General features: G+C 41.0%; 1 protein-coding gene across 3 annotated transcripts in view; it reads right to left on the reverse strand.

Moving 5' to 3' along the window:
* Window positions 1–217: 217 nt before the first annotated feature.
* The window catches only part of SLC24A2 (solute carrier family 24 member 2), a 246,277-nt gene continuing 228,084 nt past the window's right edge, over window positions 218–18,410 (reverse strand). For 2 of the 3 annotated variants that reach the window (XM_043566820.1, XM_043566819.1), the window contains 3 exons: window positions 13,679–13,768; window positions 7,112–7,278; window positions 218–2,920 (listed from right to left, as the gene is read on the reverse strand). In XM_043566820.1, coding sequence (XP_043422755.1) covers window positions 2,671–2,920; window positions 7,112–7,278; window positions 13,679–13,768 — 507 coding nt within the window. In that variant the 3' untranslated portion in view covers window positions 218–2,670. The remainder of the gene's footprint in view (window positions 2,921–7,111; window positions 7,279–13,678; window positions 13,769–18,410) is intronic. The other variant, XM_043566821.1, reaches the window with a different exon arrangement.

Below are 18,410 nucleotides of genomic sequence, written 5' to 3' on the forward strand. Positions count from 1 at the left end.
TGCACGTCACAGGGGTGGGAATGGGCTGGGAAGCATGGTCTTTTCAAGTGCAACTTCTCATCAATGACCACAACACCTCCTCTGGAATGGAGCCCCATACGAGTAAAATGCTCTGTGGCTGCCTGGATGGGTCTTCACTGTGAGCTGGGAATGAATGGGAGGGAGTGAGGGGGCAGGGGACATTAGTAAGTGCCGGCCAAGAACAGGGCCGTGGTGGGTCTCCCTTGTCCTTTTTGGTTTCACACAGTTTATGTGCAGTTGAGTTACAGTCCCCTACTCAAACCTTCTTTTGAATAACAGACCAGCCAATAAAACGTAACTCATGCAAGGACCCAGTTTGCTCCCCTTCAAGTAATGCACAGGGAAACCAACCACAGTTTTGAACAAGAAGTTCACTCACCCATTCTCTTTCACCCTAAGGAAATAGCACAAATTCTTGCCTCAATACAACATCCTGCCCTTGATGAAGGAGACGCAGGTTTTTCTGACACAATTGAACACGTGACTTGGCAAAGTTGGAGAGACTCGAAGTCTCGCCTCCTGTGTGGCAGCCATCTTGATTTCTTGTTTTTCCCACGTGAGCCTCCACTCAGAAGTGCTTTTCGCTTGGGGGCGAAGAGCAATGAGGGACACTGCCTGTTACTGCCACGTTCTGTGGAGTGAGCTGGGGTTCTGTGGAAGGAATACTGAGCCTGATCTGGGGCTGTCAGGTCTCCCTTCCTCTCTATTTGGTTGTGAGTTCTTTCTGCATCCTGTCTCCCTGTGTTAGGAGGTATGTGCTCACGACAGGATCATAGCAGGTATCAGGGACATGGTAAACTGGAGACAAGAACACATGTCGTGTGTAGTGTGTCCCAGCTGAGATGGAAGGTGGGTACAGAATAATGGGCCATCCTCTACTTCCTTTTTCAACTGATTATAAGGAAAGCATGACTTGGAGACATGAAAATCTATATTTTCTCATCGATTTCAGTTTGCCTTTTCTTCCCCCTGACGGTTTTATTTTCTATTGACACAGATCTGAGAAATCATACAAGGTATCAAACAGAATTTGGGGGCATGGAGTGAACGAAATGAAAATGTCGCGTGAATGCTGGCAAAATCAGGAGATCAAAACCTTGGAGTGACTGGCTTGAGGCCAGCGTGAAGACGTCTTCAGTGGACTCTCTAAGCCAGCAAGAGTCCCATGTAGGGTCTCGATGGAGGGAGAAACACAGGTTTTGCTTGGGCTCTACCCACCCCCTCATCCTGGCACCGCTAAACATAGGCCTCAGAAACCTTCCTCAGTGCACGGGGTGCACAGATGCCTTTCCAAACATCTCTAAGCTGCCTCAACCCAAGCACTATAGATTAGATTGTTTATTTCTATTGCAGGAATAATAATTTCTTTAGACACTGAAGCCCTTTGTGAACCGCACTGGAAGATGCTTTAAAGAACCATGCCCTTATATTCCCATTAGGTGGCAAGTTCCATTGAGCCCCTCTACTGGATGATATTTCTTATCACCTGTCCCAGGCTCTCTTGGCAGGCATTTTGATGATATATGAGCCCTTAGCATCAAAATACACCTAAATGACAATCACAGTTAAATCTGCCCCCTCCCTTTTGATGATAATGGGACATGCATTAGAACAATATAGGTTCAGTTTATATAGTCTCGTTGTCCTAGGAGAGCACTAATTTGGTTTGCAGTTACATTTTCTACTTGCATGCTGGGGCAATATATATAAAAAAATCCAAAAAACCCCAACCCTGGTAACCTCTCCCCTGCCTCCAAAGCAATATCCACCCAGTCTGGGTTTTACCTCTGTCTGTCCCAAGTGGCCCCATGGGTTTTGGTCAGCGTGCCCAGCAGGGGTGGGCAAATAGTCTTCACTGTTTGGCTGGTGGGAATGTTTTGGAAGTCTCAGCTCAGGGTCCCTACAGACCCTCTCCACCAAGCCCTCCCTCCTGCAACATATTCCTCTAAAACATCCACGTTGCCCGGCAGGATCCCAATAAGTCCAAGGTAGGCTGAAGGTCACAGCAATGATTCTATTGGTTTACCTCTTGTGTACTTAAGAGGTAAAGCTCAGACTGAAGGTTGATGCCCCTCTTCAAATAGGTGTTATAAATATACTAGAGCTATCCCTGAAAAGATGCATTTGTATTTATATATATATATATGTGATGATTTTATATATATATATATAAAATTTATATATATATATATAAAATTTTTATTTCTTTGTGTTTGTATACAGGTATGTATGACTCTATAGGTATGAAAGGAGAGGTATAATACAGGAGCAGGCGGGGGTATGTTCATGTGCATCTATTTATAATTTGTATATTTTGTATGTGTATATAGAGAGAGCCTCTGTCATTGTTTGCATCATTACAATGAATGTACCTCCGACCAGCGAGGAGTACCTGTCAGTGGTGAATCGGAGAGAAGCCCCAAAATGGACGGTTCTTGCGTGGAGCTGTTTCAGTAGGCAAGGTTGGCAGCAGCTCGTGAAATGAGTGGGCCCAGCGTAAATCCATCCATCCTCAAATCCGCTAGGGAGGGACGCTCTGAAAGGCCCACGGCTGTGTGCCAGCTGCCTCTTCTGGAGAGGTCAAGGAGCCTAGAACCCAGGGCAGGGAGGGGCCATCCACGCTGTTGGTTCAGGATATGGCTTTTCCTACTAGATGGAAACAGGGCACACAAGAATTCTGTCTTCTAGGAGGACGCTGACCACCAGGAACACAAAGTAGAGGCCGAACATGATGAAGCCCAGCACTTTGTTCATCCGCCATTTGCAGAGGGCAATGGAGAGGATGACGAAGAGCAGCATGATGAAGAGGAGGACAATGGCACAGAAGAGGCCATTGCTGCTGACAGCCACTGGTTGGAACCTGTGAATGATGGTATATAGGAGCCAGGGCAGTGGAAGCCTGTGAGGAAAGACGGGGGTAGCAGTCAGACACGTTGAAGAAGGCACAGGACACGGCATCAGCTTCCTGGAATCCATAATCTGAAAAGGGTGTCTTTTTGGGTTCACTATGCCTTGTGTGCGGTTGGCCCAGGAAATCACATAAGGAAGTCACGTGAACTTCAGAAACCTGTATCTACTTCCTGACTGAATTAGGGAGAAGAGGGAATTTGTTCTATAGCTGAGTAAGCTCGGAGCTGTGACCACTGCGGGTGATTTCTGGATGTGATCTGAAATAATTGGGTGCTTCTTTCCCAGTTAGGTTCAAATTGCTCTCAGCCCCCGAAAAGGTGGACTGGAAGATCTGTACAGGGCAGGAGAAGGAAAATACAAATGGAGAAAAGGCATAGACATCAGTGGTGAAAATGGCAACATTATTTTTAGGAATGGAGACAGAGAATAGCACTGACTCAACTGATCTAACGCAAGTGAAAAATGATACATGATACAATATAGCTGTCTGAGGTTTATTCTGGAAAAGATGGGACAACCGTTTCACTAAGAAGTGGTCTTCCTGAAATATTTGAGGAAGACGGTTTCTTACATTTGTGATGTGATTTTTAAAAAGCTGTTTTCTCCCTTGGCATTTGACTTTTAAAAATCTGGTAACATCTTTTGTTTTCTATCCAGAGTGGCAACTCTGGAAGACATCAGAAAAGCTAATGGCCAGATGCATCCCTGAGAGTGAGTTAGGACTCTGAGCAAGAGAAAAATGGCCGAAAACATGGGACTCATGTTGCCTGGGCCTCTCCAGGTGGCCGAGTGAGATGCAGTTTTATCCATTGAGCCTAATGATGGAACGTTGGCTGGGGAAACAAGGACCCAGCCACCCAGCTGGGTGAGGCTGCTGCAGAGCCTTAGCCTTTGGCTAAGGGAGATTCAGTTTTGGCCTGACCTCAGGGATATGGAAGAAGAGGTGAAACACAACGTTCTCCAAAGGAAAAGAAGATATCTTGAGAGAAATAATGAGATGAAAGGGGTAGTGAGTTGACACATCTGGTCTCCTCAGTTGGAGAGAGCATGTGAAGGCAGAGCCCACGAGTTGTGTAACTTTGAATACCCAGGGCCTGGCGCACGCAGGCCCCCATCTGGGTACATATGTTAACCTGGGCCAAGGTGAAGTGATCGATACAACCGCCCCACAGTAGTCAGTACAGGTGGTTTGCCCACTACAGCCTGGTTTGGAGGTGCTCACTTTACGAAGATGTCAGAAGGGGAGGGGCTCCACAGGCCAGCTCAGGGAACATGGTGCAGTTCCAGCTTTCAGCAGGAGGGGGCAGCCCTGGCAACCTCCCGTCAGTGATGGAAAGTCAGGAAAAGTGGGAGTGGGGGTGTGTGTGTTGGGTGGAGTGCTCAAAAATGAAAACCCCCACTAGGGACTTGTCCTGGGGAGCGCTTCTTCCACCCCTGCATTCTCTTAGGAAGAGAAAGACCAAAGCCATCGTATTCTTATTAAGCGAGACATGCACACATACAAACCCAGTTCCCGTGAAGTTGTGCTTGATGGCACTACAAACAGGTAGAAGCCCTTTGTAGTAAAAAATTACATTTTGTTCATGCCTTTTGACCTATAGATTCTATCGCCAGGGATCAAGCGTAAGAAATATTGGAAAGGCAGATATAACTTCATGCAGAAAAATGATCATTTCAGTGTTGTTTTGAGGAGTGAAAAATTTAATCTCCAATAACAAAAAACTAGTTAAATAGCGAACTATTAAGCCAAGTTAATGTTATGTAGCCATTAAAAATCATACGCTTATAATGATGTAGGCAAATACTCAAGATATGATTCTACGCTTAAAATGAAGGATGCACATAAAAATGGCAATGCATTTTCAGCAATGTAAACTATATATGAACTAAAGCAGGGTGGTGAATGATCATTGATTTTTATTTATGCTCTATATGTATTTACTCAGTCCTTTACCATGAGTGTATATTAATATTATAAGCATAGAGAAAATGCCAATAAGACTATGAAATACCTTTTATATTCAATATATTGCTAACAAGTTCATAAATTGGTATAAAGTCTTGAGAAAGGACTTTTTAAAAAATATACATCAACAGCCATTAAAATGCTCATAATCTTTAATTCATTAATATTTCTTGAAGGAGTTTATCCTAATAAAAATAGCTAAAAGATATTTTCCGCATAAAGGTCTTCATGGAAACACCCATCATAGCAGAAAATTGGAAAAAACAAAAAAATAATGGCTAAACTGAAAACCAACAAGATGAAATATTCTGAAGTGATAAAATGTTATTTATGAGGGTTATAAAAGAACCTAGAAAAATAGCTGATTTACTAATTGAATAATAGATGCCTACTTTGTGCCAGGCATAAACGGCTTTGGAATAGAAAAACAAAAGCCCTCCAAAAGGACAAAACTGAATATTGACTTGGAAAACTTTGTGAAATATTTGGAAGAGAACATACAAAAATTAAATGTTGCTTCTGGGTAGTAGGGTTAGGGGGTATCTTGAAACCTTCATCTAACCTGTTACTATATATCCAATTTAAGAACAGTGAACAAAAAACATCTTGCAATTCCCTAGACTACTTATTTTTCAAAAACATGACAAAAACGTCCTATAATTTTTCCCTACTTGTAAGATTTTCTCCCTTTGTACTATAGCACATCTTATCTTCCTTCTTAGAAGAGACTGACCAAGAAAACTAGTCTAAGTGTGTAAGCAGTGGAACTAAGAAACACTTTCTACTAGAGACGCCCTTCCTTTAAAACATACACCTTTTAAGGCATTCGTCACACATTCATTCATTCAGTCTGCAAACGTCTGTCAAGGCACCACCATGCATTAGGCATCGTATTAGGCTCTGGGGAGCTGTTGCTCTTGAGCAGTTCACAGTCTAGTGGGCAGACTGATAAACGTGACCATGACAAGAGTACGATGTTCAGAGAGTACACAGGAGCAGGAGCCCCCTGGTCAGGCCCAAGGGAATGAGGAAAGCTGAGATTTGAGTTGACATTGGTAGGATAAGTTGGAGTTTTCCAGGCAGACAAGCAGGGACAAATCTCATGTGAGAGGGGCCTGCAAAGGAAGGAAATAATGGCAGCAGAGGGCACCTTTGGAATTCAAAGGTGGTTAAGACAGGGGGAGCTCAGGGCAGGGTTTAATGCAGACAGTGTTGTGGCTGAGAGACACATTGTCCAAATCCCAGCTGTCTCACTTACTAGCTTTGTGAACTCTGTGCTTTTCAGCTGCCTGGCCTGAAAAATGGGGGATCATCATACATATGTCACAGGATCATTGTCTGGCTTAAGTGGATAAAAATGTACTTATAGTGCACAAAGTAGACACTGAGTGAAAAACACGGGTAATGCAAAGATACAAGAGAGAACGATATTCAAGACGTTCAATGAAACAGCAGATCCATTTTAGTGAGTTTCTAAATTCAAGTGTCAAGAGCCCAGTTCTGGGAACATAAGGAAAACACCCCAATGTCTTACCTTCTCAGGGGTTCTCTCTCATTCAGGGTTATGCATCAGACTGCTTTTACTTCTGACAAGTTACATGACATGACAGAGATAAGAGCATCCCACCCCAATCTGATCCGCTTTAGAGATTATTCATATTGAGAACTACCATTTGCTTAACCATAAGAACAGATCTCATCTTCTGACTTTCAAAAAACTTAGAATCTCTTTATCAGCAGCATACATAAATGATAACGCCAAACCTGCCAGCATTTTCCAAAGAAGGAGATGGGATATTTTTGCTTGTTCCAATCTGTTTTATAATCCAAATCTCATCCGAGGCTGGTGGGGACTTTAATTAGAATTAGGATATGGGAAAAAATGTAGTAAAACTATCTCCATCATACCTGAATGCTGAATATTCATAACTTGTAGCCAACGCCGTTATATAAGCAAAATTCTTAAAGTATTTCTTACAACATCCACTTTGTACTTGGCGTGTGTTTCTGCCTATCTAGGGATAACTTATTCTTCATTAAGGTCTCTGAAAATTGAAAATGGAGTTAGCGAACTTGAATGGTACTCCCATTACTTTCTACTGGTATTGGTGAGTTTTGGGCTCAAAGATCCCGGTTTTATCTCCACAGCCTCTCAGAGAACAAAGACAGCAATAGAGCTGGTGTGTGCACCTTCATAAAACTATCTCTACTCACCCTACAGTGATGTCAAAAATGTTGCTTCCAACAGAGCTGGACACAGCCATGTCCCCAAGCCCCTTCCGGGCCACTATGACACTGGTGATAAGATCAGGGATGGAGGTTCCAGCAGCCAAGATGGTCAGGCCCATAATCTCTTCACTAATGCCAATTGTCTCGCCAACCTAAATGTAATGGCAGGGACACATGTGAGTGTCTGAAGTCACCAAACCATCAAACCCACATTTCAGTGCAACTCCCTTCTGATGAATTCTTATCCATGCTGTGCAGAGTGATGAGATGATAAAAAAGAGTAAGCCACAATCACTGCCATAGAGGAGTTCACACTTTAATCATATTTAGACCCAAGAGATCAGGAATTTTCACACCAGGGTTAAACACATAATCTCAAGAAAGAGCTATAGAGGGCTTGAGTGCAGTCATTATATGGTATCTAATAATTCTGTGCAAGGGAGGCAGAAGAGAGTTATAAAAGCCAACCGGCCATTGGCTCCAGAGGCCAGGGGCTGACAATGGTACCATATCCTGTAGCGATTTGCCTTTGGATTAACAACTGAAGGTTAAGGACTGACATCCAGGGTTCCCATTTTTCTTTGACATCTCCTAGTGTCTGTAACCCACTCTTGAACACTTTGAGACTATTACTTCCATGGGAAACTTGATTTGGGGTGTTTTGGGCTTGGTAACACACAACTGTAAATCAGGAAGGCAACTGTGGAGAAACCATCAGTTACAGAATCAGAAGTCCAAGACCCGGCTCTGGCATTTGTTAAGAATTTAACCCATCATTAACTTAACCAATTGTGTAATGTCTTCAATCCTTGCTTTCTTATGCTTAAAGCGGGGATGATAGTACCTACCTTACAAAGTGGTTGGGAGGACTAAGTGATCATTTGTGGAAAATCCCTTTGCAAATAGTACATCATTACTGAAAAATGATGGGGGATGGTTATTATGTTTTATTTTGGTCTTTGCCTTTTAACACTGATGAAGTCTATTTTGGACAGTTGGTCCAGTCTCAGATGGAGGCTCCTACATCCTCTTGAGCAAATTTTTTTGTCTTCCCGGGACTTTTAAAAGCTCTATATATTTTCTGGAGTTGGTGAACTGCAGTTCTGAAACTTTTAAGATAGTACCTTCAGTTTGGTTTTCAATGGCCTACTCTATGACATTCATCATTTTTTGAAAAAAAATGCAGAAGGCCAGAGTAGCATGCAAGAATATATTTTTTAGGGAATAGAATAAATTTATTTATTTCTTTAAAAAAATTTTTTTTAATGTTTATTATTTATTTTTGAGAGAGAGGAAAAGACAGAGCACGAGCAGGGGAGGGGCAGAGAGAGAGGGAGACACAGAATCTGAAGCAGGCTCCAGGCTGTCAGCACAGAGCGTGACGTGGGGCTCAAACCCATGAACTTTGAGATCATGACCTGAGCGGAAGTTGGACGTTTAACCGACTGAACCACCCAGGTGACCCTTTCTTTCTTTTTTAAAAGTTTTATTCAAATAATCTCTACATCCAACATGGGGCTTGAACTCATGACCCCGAGATCAAGGGTTGCATACTCTTTTGACTGAGCTAGCCAGGCGCCCCTAGGATATACTCATTTCAAAATACCTTTTGTGATTTGTAAGTAATAGCTTAGTTTCCATGAACTTAAAAGCATAGTTGGGAGCTATTTTTGTGTTGGTGGTCACGCCTGCTCTAGAGCCTGGCTAGCTGAACTAGTTTATCCTGACCTCACAGAGCAAAGATTCACCGCTCTCCATCAGAAAGGAGGTTCCATGCAAGCAGAATTCCTACTTTGATCACTACGGTCTCCTTAATCCACAGAACACAGCCTGTATTTAGTAGTCTCTCAATACCTATTTGCTGAATAAATAAATCCATCTACGTACTTAGGTGATTTCCCTAGCGTGTTTTCTGCTGATTCTCCTAGAAAAAAAAATTAAATAAGAGTTCTACACAGGAGTGCCCTATTTGAGCAAAACTCTCCTTGCTGACCTATTTTTTGAGTTAGATCTTGAGTGAAACATTTTCAAAGACTGTGAAGATGCTGAGTCAATGGTTGTCACCCCCAATAAACAGGGTGATTCTCTGAGGGAGTTCTAAAGCAGTGGCTATTTTAAAGCAACGTTTATATTTGAAGTTTGAATGACTCCACAGGCAGAAAAAATGCAGAAACTGCAGAGGGGTGGTATGGTAGTGTGGTTAAGAGTGATGGCTTGGATGGATAGAGGGACACATGGGTGCAAATCCTAGCCTGCCGCTCCTAGTACGTGGTAGCCAACTTTCCTGAGCCTCGGTTTTTCTCACGTGTAGAATGGGGATTATAACATCCAACCCTCAGAGTCGTTGTGATGATTATATGTGATGATGCATACAGAGCAAATGGCAAGGGTCAGGTATCAAGTAAATATTCAGTAACTATCAGCTATGATAACTCAGGCACTACTCCTCTCCCTTTCCAACTTATCAGCCTGCAGCCATTAGGCTCTGGCTCTGGGCTCTTCAGACAGAAGCTGGTTTAGTAGGCATCAGTCCATAATGTGGGAAATCATGAGAATAATGAAGACTTTTTATTGTACGTCACACTCTTGATGAATCTGCATGGCTGTAGAAACACTTTTGCTGTCTGGCAACGCGTCTTCATAGGCACATTTTAAGAACATTTCACTGACTTTGGTTTTCCATGAGCAAGACGCAGGATGATAGGTGTGGTGTGTAGATGGGACAGCACTGATCAAATTGGCATCTTCAGAGAAGTTTAGAGCTAGAAAGGACATCAGCAGTCTCTTGGGAATTCCTTTGTTTTCCAATTGAAATAAACGATGGGGCCACTCAGAATCCAAATCCAGTGCTGCTCTGAACATGGCATGATGTAGTTCCTTATCTTGGTTTCAGGAGCCAATGTCACATTGGCTAAATGAGACACAGGGTCGTATTGACTCTTAGAATTAACTCCTCCTATTAGATGCAGGATGGATTTTAACCACGTTTTCATCACTCAGGACATTTACTAATTTCATGATACAAAAAGAATAAAAAGTAACGAAAACTAAGGGGAAATATGCATAAAGCATTTAATGTAAGGGGCATTTATTTTTGGCCAAACAGTAGCTAAATAAAGATATTAAGTAGCATTTATTGTTGGTAAGGCTGTGGATAACAAAATAGTTGAGCACCAAATGGTGTATTTGTTATCTTTATGGCTTTTATAGCTCAAAAAATTTTGTACAAACAGCAGAATTAGAGCCAAACTTCTTAGAACAGAATGTGCTATTTTGATCAGATGTCTGGATGTCTTAAAAGAGAAAAGCATTTCTATAGGAGAAAAGACAGAGAAACTTCTCATTCATTACTAGAAAGTAAGGTTTCTCTTTATGCACTTTATATTTCTGGGCCCTTTTGGTAACACTATTCTAGGCATTGTGTTTGCATTTTTCTACAAGAATGAAAAGGAAGCAAGAGTATGGAATTAAGATAATCATTAAAAAGTTAGAAAAAGATGAAATATCCAGAAAACAAGAGAGAATAAAAACCACTCTTTTATCAGTACATTAAAGAATGAAAATAGTTACAGAATGAAAAGCCATTACATGTTATAAATGGCAAAGAGTCCTTCTAGCCTGGAAATCTGGAGGCTGAGGCTCATCTTCTACAAAGATTTCTATGCAGTTTTGGTGGCAAATGACTTTCAAAGAATGCGGAAAATCATGACTTTGGGCCACATAGAACTTCTTTGAGGATCAACAATGTTTTGGAAATATCCTGGAAGAATAATCTGAAGTCAAACATCATAAAATAACTAAGGTAGGAATAATATAAAATATCTTGTAGGAATAAATAGTGGGTATATTAGCTGACATTTCCAGATTTTTTTCAATGATGTTGTATGTTCTTTTTTTTTTTTAAATTGAGGTGTAATTTACATATAGTAAAGTCTAATTTTACATTCAGTAAAACTCACCCTTTAAGAAGAGTTCTTTAATTTTTTTTTTAAGTTTATTTATTTATTTTGAGAGAGAGAGTGCAGATGCGAGTGGGGGAGGGGTAGAGAGAGGGAGAGAATCCCAAGCAAGCTCTGTGCTGATAGCGGGAGTTGGAAGTCCTATTTCTCCACGTCCTCATCAACATATGTCTGTGTTTTTAATTATAGCCATCCTAATGATTGTGAAGTGGTATCTTGTGTTTATTTCTAGATAACTCTATTGAGATATAATTCACATAACTTAAAACTCATCTACTTGAAGTGTGTATTCAATATCCTAGTATATTTATAGACTTGAATAGCTATCACCATAATTTAAAATTAGAACTTTCTCATCATCCCAGGAAGAAACCCCGTACCCATTAGCGTACCCATTTCCCTCCAACCTCCCCAACCCTAGGCAACCATTAACTACTTTCTGTCTCTATAGATTTGCCTATTTCATATAAATGGAATTATGCAACATATGATCTTTTCATACATTTCATATAAATGGAATTATACAACATGTGCTCTTTTGTGACCATTGTTTTTCATTTAGCATAATATTTTAGAGGTTCATTCACATGTGGCACGTATTAATGCCTCATCCCTTTTTATTGTGGAAGAGTGTTCTATTGTGTGGATAGGCCACATTTTTTGTATTCGTTCATCAGTTGATGGACATTTGGGTTGTTTCCACTTTTTGGCAATTATGAATAATGCTGTTGTAAACGTGTATATAGATTTTTGTGTAGATGTTTTCATTTCTCTTGGGTACAGAGGGAGTGAAACCACTGGATCATATGATGACTCTATGTGTAACATTTTGTGGCCTGCCAAACTGTTTTCTAAAGTGGCTGCATTATTTTACATTCTTGCCATCAATATATAAGGGTCCCAATTTCTATACATCATCTCCAATACTTGTTATTATCTGTCTCTTTGATTATGTCTACCCTAGGTGAGAGTGAAGCGGCATCTCCTTGTGGTGTTGATTTGCATTTCCCTAATGAATAATGATGTCGAGCATGTTTTCTTATGTTTATTATCCATTTGCATATCTTCTTTGATAAAATATCTTTCAAATGTTTTGACCATCTTAAACATTAGGATGCCTGTAGATGCTTGCCTTTCTTTCTTTTCTTTCTTTTTTTTTTTAGTAGGCTCCATGCCCAATGTGGGGCTTGAACTCATGACCCTGAGATCAAGAGTTGTATGCTCTGGTAATGAGCCAGCCAGATGTCCCCTGCCTTTCTATTATGGAGCTTTAAGAGATTTTTATATATCCTGGATACAAGTGCTTTATCAGATGTATATAATTTGTAAATATTTTCTCTCTGTCTGGGGTTTGCCTTTTAATTACTTAAGTGGTATTTTCTGAAAAGCATACATTTTACTTTTGATGAAGTCTAACTAGATTTTTCTTTTATGGATGTTTGGGCATTATATCACAGAACTCTTTGTCTAACCCATGGTCATGTAGATTTTCTGCTTTCTTCTAGACATTTGATAGTTTTGGCACTTGCACGTAGAATGATGATCCGCTTTGAGTTAACTTTTGAGTACGGTGTGAGGTAAAGGTCTAAGCTCATTTATTCTGGCATATCAAAGAACAATTATTTTAGCACCATTTTTGATATATCCATGTATGTTCTCATGTTTCCTTATTTCAAATTGCTATATTTAATTTATGCTAACAAGTATAATAATTTTAAGACTGTATTAAACAAAGAATACAAGTGGGAAGTTTGAAATTTGTGTAGTTTATAATAGAGATTAAAAGCATGAGTTCTGGAGTGTCAGAGCCCTGGGTTATAATCTCAGTTCTGCTATTTACTACCTATATGATCCCGAGCTGTTTTCTTATTAGCTCTAAGCGTAACTCCTTGATCTACAAATGTGGATAATAATAGCATCTCCTTGATAGGATTTGTGCCTACGTACAGGGTGACTGTCAAGTCACAAGGATGAAGGGATGTGAATTATCCAGCATCTGGTACACGTTCAATCAACATTTACCACTGTCATCTCTGAGAATGTAAAACTTTTGCATTTCATTCTTTCATATGTGTGTGACAACAAACAATTCCTGAGCGTTTATTCTTGTGATGGGCACTATAACTGGTATGGGGTTAAAAGTGGTAAAAGCAAAATGCATCATCATTATAGTGAACAGAGGTTCAAGGAAGAGACCATTTTGTCTCCAGTTCTGTTCCTACAGCCAATCAGAAAGGCTGGTGAGAGCACGAGGTGAGTGGCTGCCCAAGAGGAAGTAAGCATCACGGAGTCAGGCAAAACCTGACATTCCTCCCAGACCTGGGTAGGCCTGGATTCAGGTTGCAGGGGGCAAGAAGAGATAGGGTGCCGTCTTCCACACGGCTGTCCAGGGTTCTGCTGATTTGACTCCATGCTATAGGAAAAGGCCAGGAGGGATGGGAAAGGTGAGTGGAGTAAAATTCTTTTAGTCCTGGAATATGTACCTTGTCAGACACAGTACGATTCTGACACTTGCCAAAAGCAAACACACTGATTAACCATTTGGCAACCATGAGAAGAACCAGGCAGATGAGTGTTACGATTAAGGTCTTACCTGGTGTGCCCACCACACCATCAAGTAAGAGAATACAGCAATCCAGGTGATGGAGCCGAAGAACGTGATGGGAAAGAACTTCCTTGATGACTGAAAGAGAACCAGGAAGAGGCGAGAGTGTCAGTGCCATCCAGTGAGGTGGATCTGGCAGACTAAAGCTAAGACCACCAATGCCAGCTACTCCTCCCTCATTCCCTCCCATCTTCACAGGCTTCACAATCAAAAGGCCCTCCCTCCCAGCGTTTAGGCCGGGACACGAAGATTCTCTCTTAGGAATGTTGTTTGGAGCCAAATCATCAGCAAGCTAGTGCCTGAGATGGACGTCTCTCGAAAAGAATGTCTGTTCCTGGGGCGCCTGGGTGGCGCAGTCGGTTGAGCGTCTGACTTCAGCCAGGTCACGATCTCGCGGTCCGGGAGTTCGAGCCCCGCGTCAGGCTCTGGGCTGATGGCTCAGAGCCTGGAGCCTGTTTCTGATTCTGTGTCTCCCTCTCTCTCTGCCCCTCCCCCGTTCATGCTCTGTCTCTCTGTCCCAAAAATAAATAAACATTGAAAAAAAAAATTAAAAAAAAAAAAAAAAAAAAAAAAAAAAGAAGAAAAAAAAAAAGAATGTCTGTTCCTGCTGCTGGCTGCTCAGATGCCCCCCGCCCCTGCCCTTTCCGTGGCCTGGTTTCTTAGTCTTGCCCTCAATCTCTTGACTACCCCATAGCCTTCCTTTCTCTCCTGCTCCCTTTTCTGTCTTCTGCTCAAGTTCATCAGAATCCATCAGTTGGTATTGCTTCACCCCATGTATCCTAGCAATCCATTTGCCAGAAAACCTACGTGACTAATTGCTGTTAACAAGAAGGATCCACAGATTCTAAAACAGGTTCCTCTTACAGTCCCATGAATTACTGGGAAAAGCCACAGAGAGGAAGCCATCATCATAGTTTCTATACATTCTTGATGACAGTCACCCTCCAGGATATTTGAACCACTCTTACAGACTGGAGTAACAGAGGCCCAGCACACTGCTGTCCACAGGGCTGGCAGAGTAGATGCTCCCGGGACATTTTCCCTCCTGTTTTCCACCCCTGACTGTACTATGTCCTTTTCTTCTTTGTTCACAGGCCTTTGTGCAATCTCAGGCTTAGAGTGTGAGCACTTTTTATTTTTATATTTTAAATTCGAGTGTAATTAACACACAGTATTATATTAGTTTCAGGTGTATAATATAATGCAATATAGTGATTCACCAATTCTGTACATTACTCAGTGCTCAGAGTGAGCATTTTTAGTTTCCTTAAAATATTAACCAAAATCAGATACTCAAAATGCAGGTTTTTTTTGTAACCTAATCCCACTACAGGGAGATCCAGGTTTACACTGGATTGTAGTGGAGTTTTGTTGATGGCTTTTTTCTTGCAAAACTGGGGCCCTTTAAAACACGCTCAGATAGCAGAATGCGCTCAGTCTCTCACCTATTACTGCCAAACGTGTTTTATTTCAAAGCTTTCCACTTTGAGAAACAATCTCATTCTTTTGCTTTGATAATGCCATCCAATTTTGTCCAGAGAAGTGAATCTTGGAGTTGACGTGGAGGAAAGCTATCTCAATTGTCTAAAGGGCTGACCTTGGGCAGTCACATAGAACACTTTCTGCCATGGCTTTTAAGAGCTTTATTAAAAGGAAAAGATAAACTTGTACATAGTAATCTCTTGAAGATCTATAATAATAATGGACATAGTCTCTATTGCCCCAAAACAGGCTTATGTTCTCTTTACTAACTGCAAGTTTTCAATGTATGTTTTTATTATCATTCATACTGTTCTGTTAAATTTCATGACAACCATTTCTTTCTCTTAATGACTGCTGCCTTTTTGGGGCTATCTGCTAGTTTCAGTGTCTGGAAGACCAGTGGGCTTGATTAAATTGGGCTGTGGCCCCTCACCCCTTCCCTGTGTTAGAAGGAAAACATTTTGGCTAAAGACTCAGGCCCTTTCTGGGGACCTGAGCACTTTAATGGGTTATGGAAAGAAAAGTCATCAATTTTTCAAAATGGAGGTTGAGACATGCTCTTCTGAGAGCAAATTCCTTTAAAGCTGAGCATTCATCTGGGTTTTGGAGGCCAGACTCGCCGAGCCTTGGAATTGCCAGTGCTAAGAAATCAGTTTTCCCAGCCATGGAGTTTAGCTGATTGGAGTTCCTGTTCTTTTCTTCTGGTCACAAGTCACTGTACTAGTATCCTGAGATGGTGGTTTCAGCTCCTAGGGTCAGGCTCTGTCACAGGGAAGGAAAGGACTTTTCTTGTGGTGTTGGGCCACCCATGTGATTGGAGCAGAAGCCAGTCTGTGAGCTTGATTCTGGACATCCTATAAGGCAATGGAGTACAATCTCCATACTTAAAAAAAAATGTTTATTTTTGATAGAGACAGAGAGAGAGAGAGAGGGAGAGAGAGAGAGGCAGAGAAAGAGGGAGACAGAGGATCTGAGCAAGGCTCCACACTGAGAGTGAAGAGCCCGATGTGGGGCTCGATCTCACAAACCATGAGATCATGATCTAAGCCGAAGTTGGACACTTAACTGACTGAGCCACCCAGGCACCCCATCATCTCCATACTTTATGGTATATGTACAGGAGATCTTGGGAGAGTCCTGATTTCACAGATTGCTCACTTTTTACGCTATCTCATTTATTAAGTATGTAATTATTATTTTATTTATTATACCTTTGCATGTCTGTTCATTTGATGTAATGTCACAAGTTAGAATCAAATTATTTGAACATACTTCTCATCTGAGAAATATCATCCCTGAACCATAGAACATTCCTAGTCAAAAGGTAGCAGCTAAGGAACCAGACTAAGGAGGTAAAGGGATTAAGTTCAAACCAACACACTAAAGAAAACCTCTCTCATTTAAAATTTGATGCTTATGGTCCTTGATCAAGAGGCCAATTTGTAATTAATGGACATCTATATGTACCTAGTGTTTTATTAGGGGCTCGCTGAAAATAAATTAAAAATAGTTTTTATTTGTAAGTTTCCATGTCTTCATCATAAACTAGGGGTAGGTAAAGGCCAGGTACCTACTCTGTATGCAAATCTTGAAATAGACCTGAAGTTCAAGCCTAGTCTGTCTGACTATAGCATGCCTTCCCAATATGTAGGTTATACCAACTTGTTCTTGAAGAAAAATAAGGCCAATAACGCTCAAAATATTCCCAGCTATAGACATGATGACGATCATCATAATACTAGCGTGTGCTCTGAATGTCAGAAAATATAAAGAGCTTCAGGGAGATATAGACTAGCATTCCAGCTGTATGGCCATCTGCCTCACCCAACCTCCCATATTGTCTCTGATTTGGAAGCTTCAACCCTTTCATGCACCAGCAGTTTGGTTAAGTGTTTCCCAACTGTCAAGCTACCTTATAATTTCCAATCTCACAGCCCAGGTAATTCCTTCTTCTTTCATTTTTTTCTGATCCACTCCCCTTATTTGGACTCAATGGTCTCATTCCAGACATCACTGCCCGGTAGCACTTGTGCAATTATTTAGTTACCAGTCTCACTGGAAGAAAGAAAATAGCCCTTGAAGCCAAGGTCTGACATGTCAATTTTTGGTTAGTAATGGTGGTTCATCCTAACATCTGCTGGGATGAACCTCATACTAATTAGCAAAAAGCAAATTGTGTCCATGTGCCGGCCATTTTGTTCCCAATGTAATGGTTTATGTGTCTAATTGACAGCTAATGTTCTCATTAGAAGCTTTTAGTACATCAGTGTGATACTTTCTTGGCTTGAAAAACGTTTCTGGACATTAGCTGATTGCACAAATTGGCCATATCCTTACTGATTTAAATTCAACAAATACTCACTTAGCATCTATTCTGTGCAAGGTTGTGGGACATACATATCTAACAAAAGTCCCCCAGATAATCCCATTAAAGATTAAAAGTGTGTTCTCTAATTAATACGACCAGTATTCAAATTCTCGCTCACCTATTACCAGTGATGTGACCTGAGACAAATTATTTCATCTTCAAAGCCTCAGGGGTTTTCATCTGTAAAATGGGAGGAATAAAAAATATCTAGTTGTCCTCAGGTCTTCGTGTCCATAAAGTGTCTACAAAAGTGCCTGGCACATAATAAGTGCTCAGATAATCATGGCAGTTGTTATAGGATAATCTTATCCTCATTTTGGTTTTTAAGAGATGGGGAGACTGAAAGTCAGGGAGGTGAAAGTCACAGCCGAGACCTGGCCGGGAGTCTTGACTTTGCTTCTTACTTGCTGGATGTGCTTGGACAAGTTGCTAAACCTCTCTGGGTCTCAAACACTTCATTCTTGCTAGAACTGTGCATGGTGCACAGCAGACACAATAAATACTTGGTGAATGAATCAATGAATGACCTAAATTGCAAAGATATAGCTGACTTCTTGGTACCTTCCCAGTTCTAATGAGTCATGTTTTGATACCTTATTTAGATCCATTCCTGTTTTGTAAGAATGCCCGTCCTAGGTCATGAGAGAATATAACTTTTGGGGTCTTTATTTCCTTTGTTATTTTCAATTTTTATCAAAGACCTGTTCCTCATCAGGATTTATATTTTAGTTCTTTTACTTTTAAAACAAAGCCATTATTTTAAGAAGACTGTAACAGTGAATTAATCTGAGCTGGGAGTGTGTATAATCCAACAAACACTATCATATAATTTGCATATAAATGAGGTGGAAATAAAAACAAGTAAACAAG

Source organism: Prionailurus bengalensis, chromosome D4, assembly GCF_016509475.1.
Source record: "Prionailurus bengalensis isolate Pbe53 chromosome D4, Fcat_Pben_1.1_paternal_pri, whole genome shotgun sequence".
Lineage (NCBI taxonomy): Eukaryota > Metazoa > Chordata > Mammalia > Carnivora > Felidae > Prionailurus > Prionailurus bengalensis.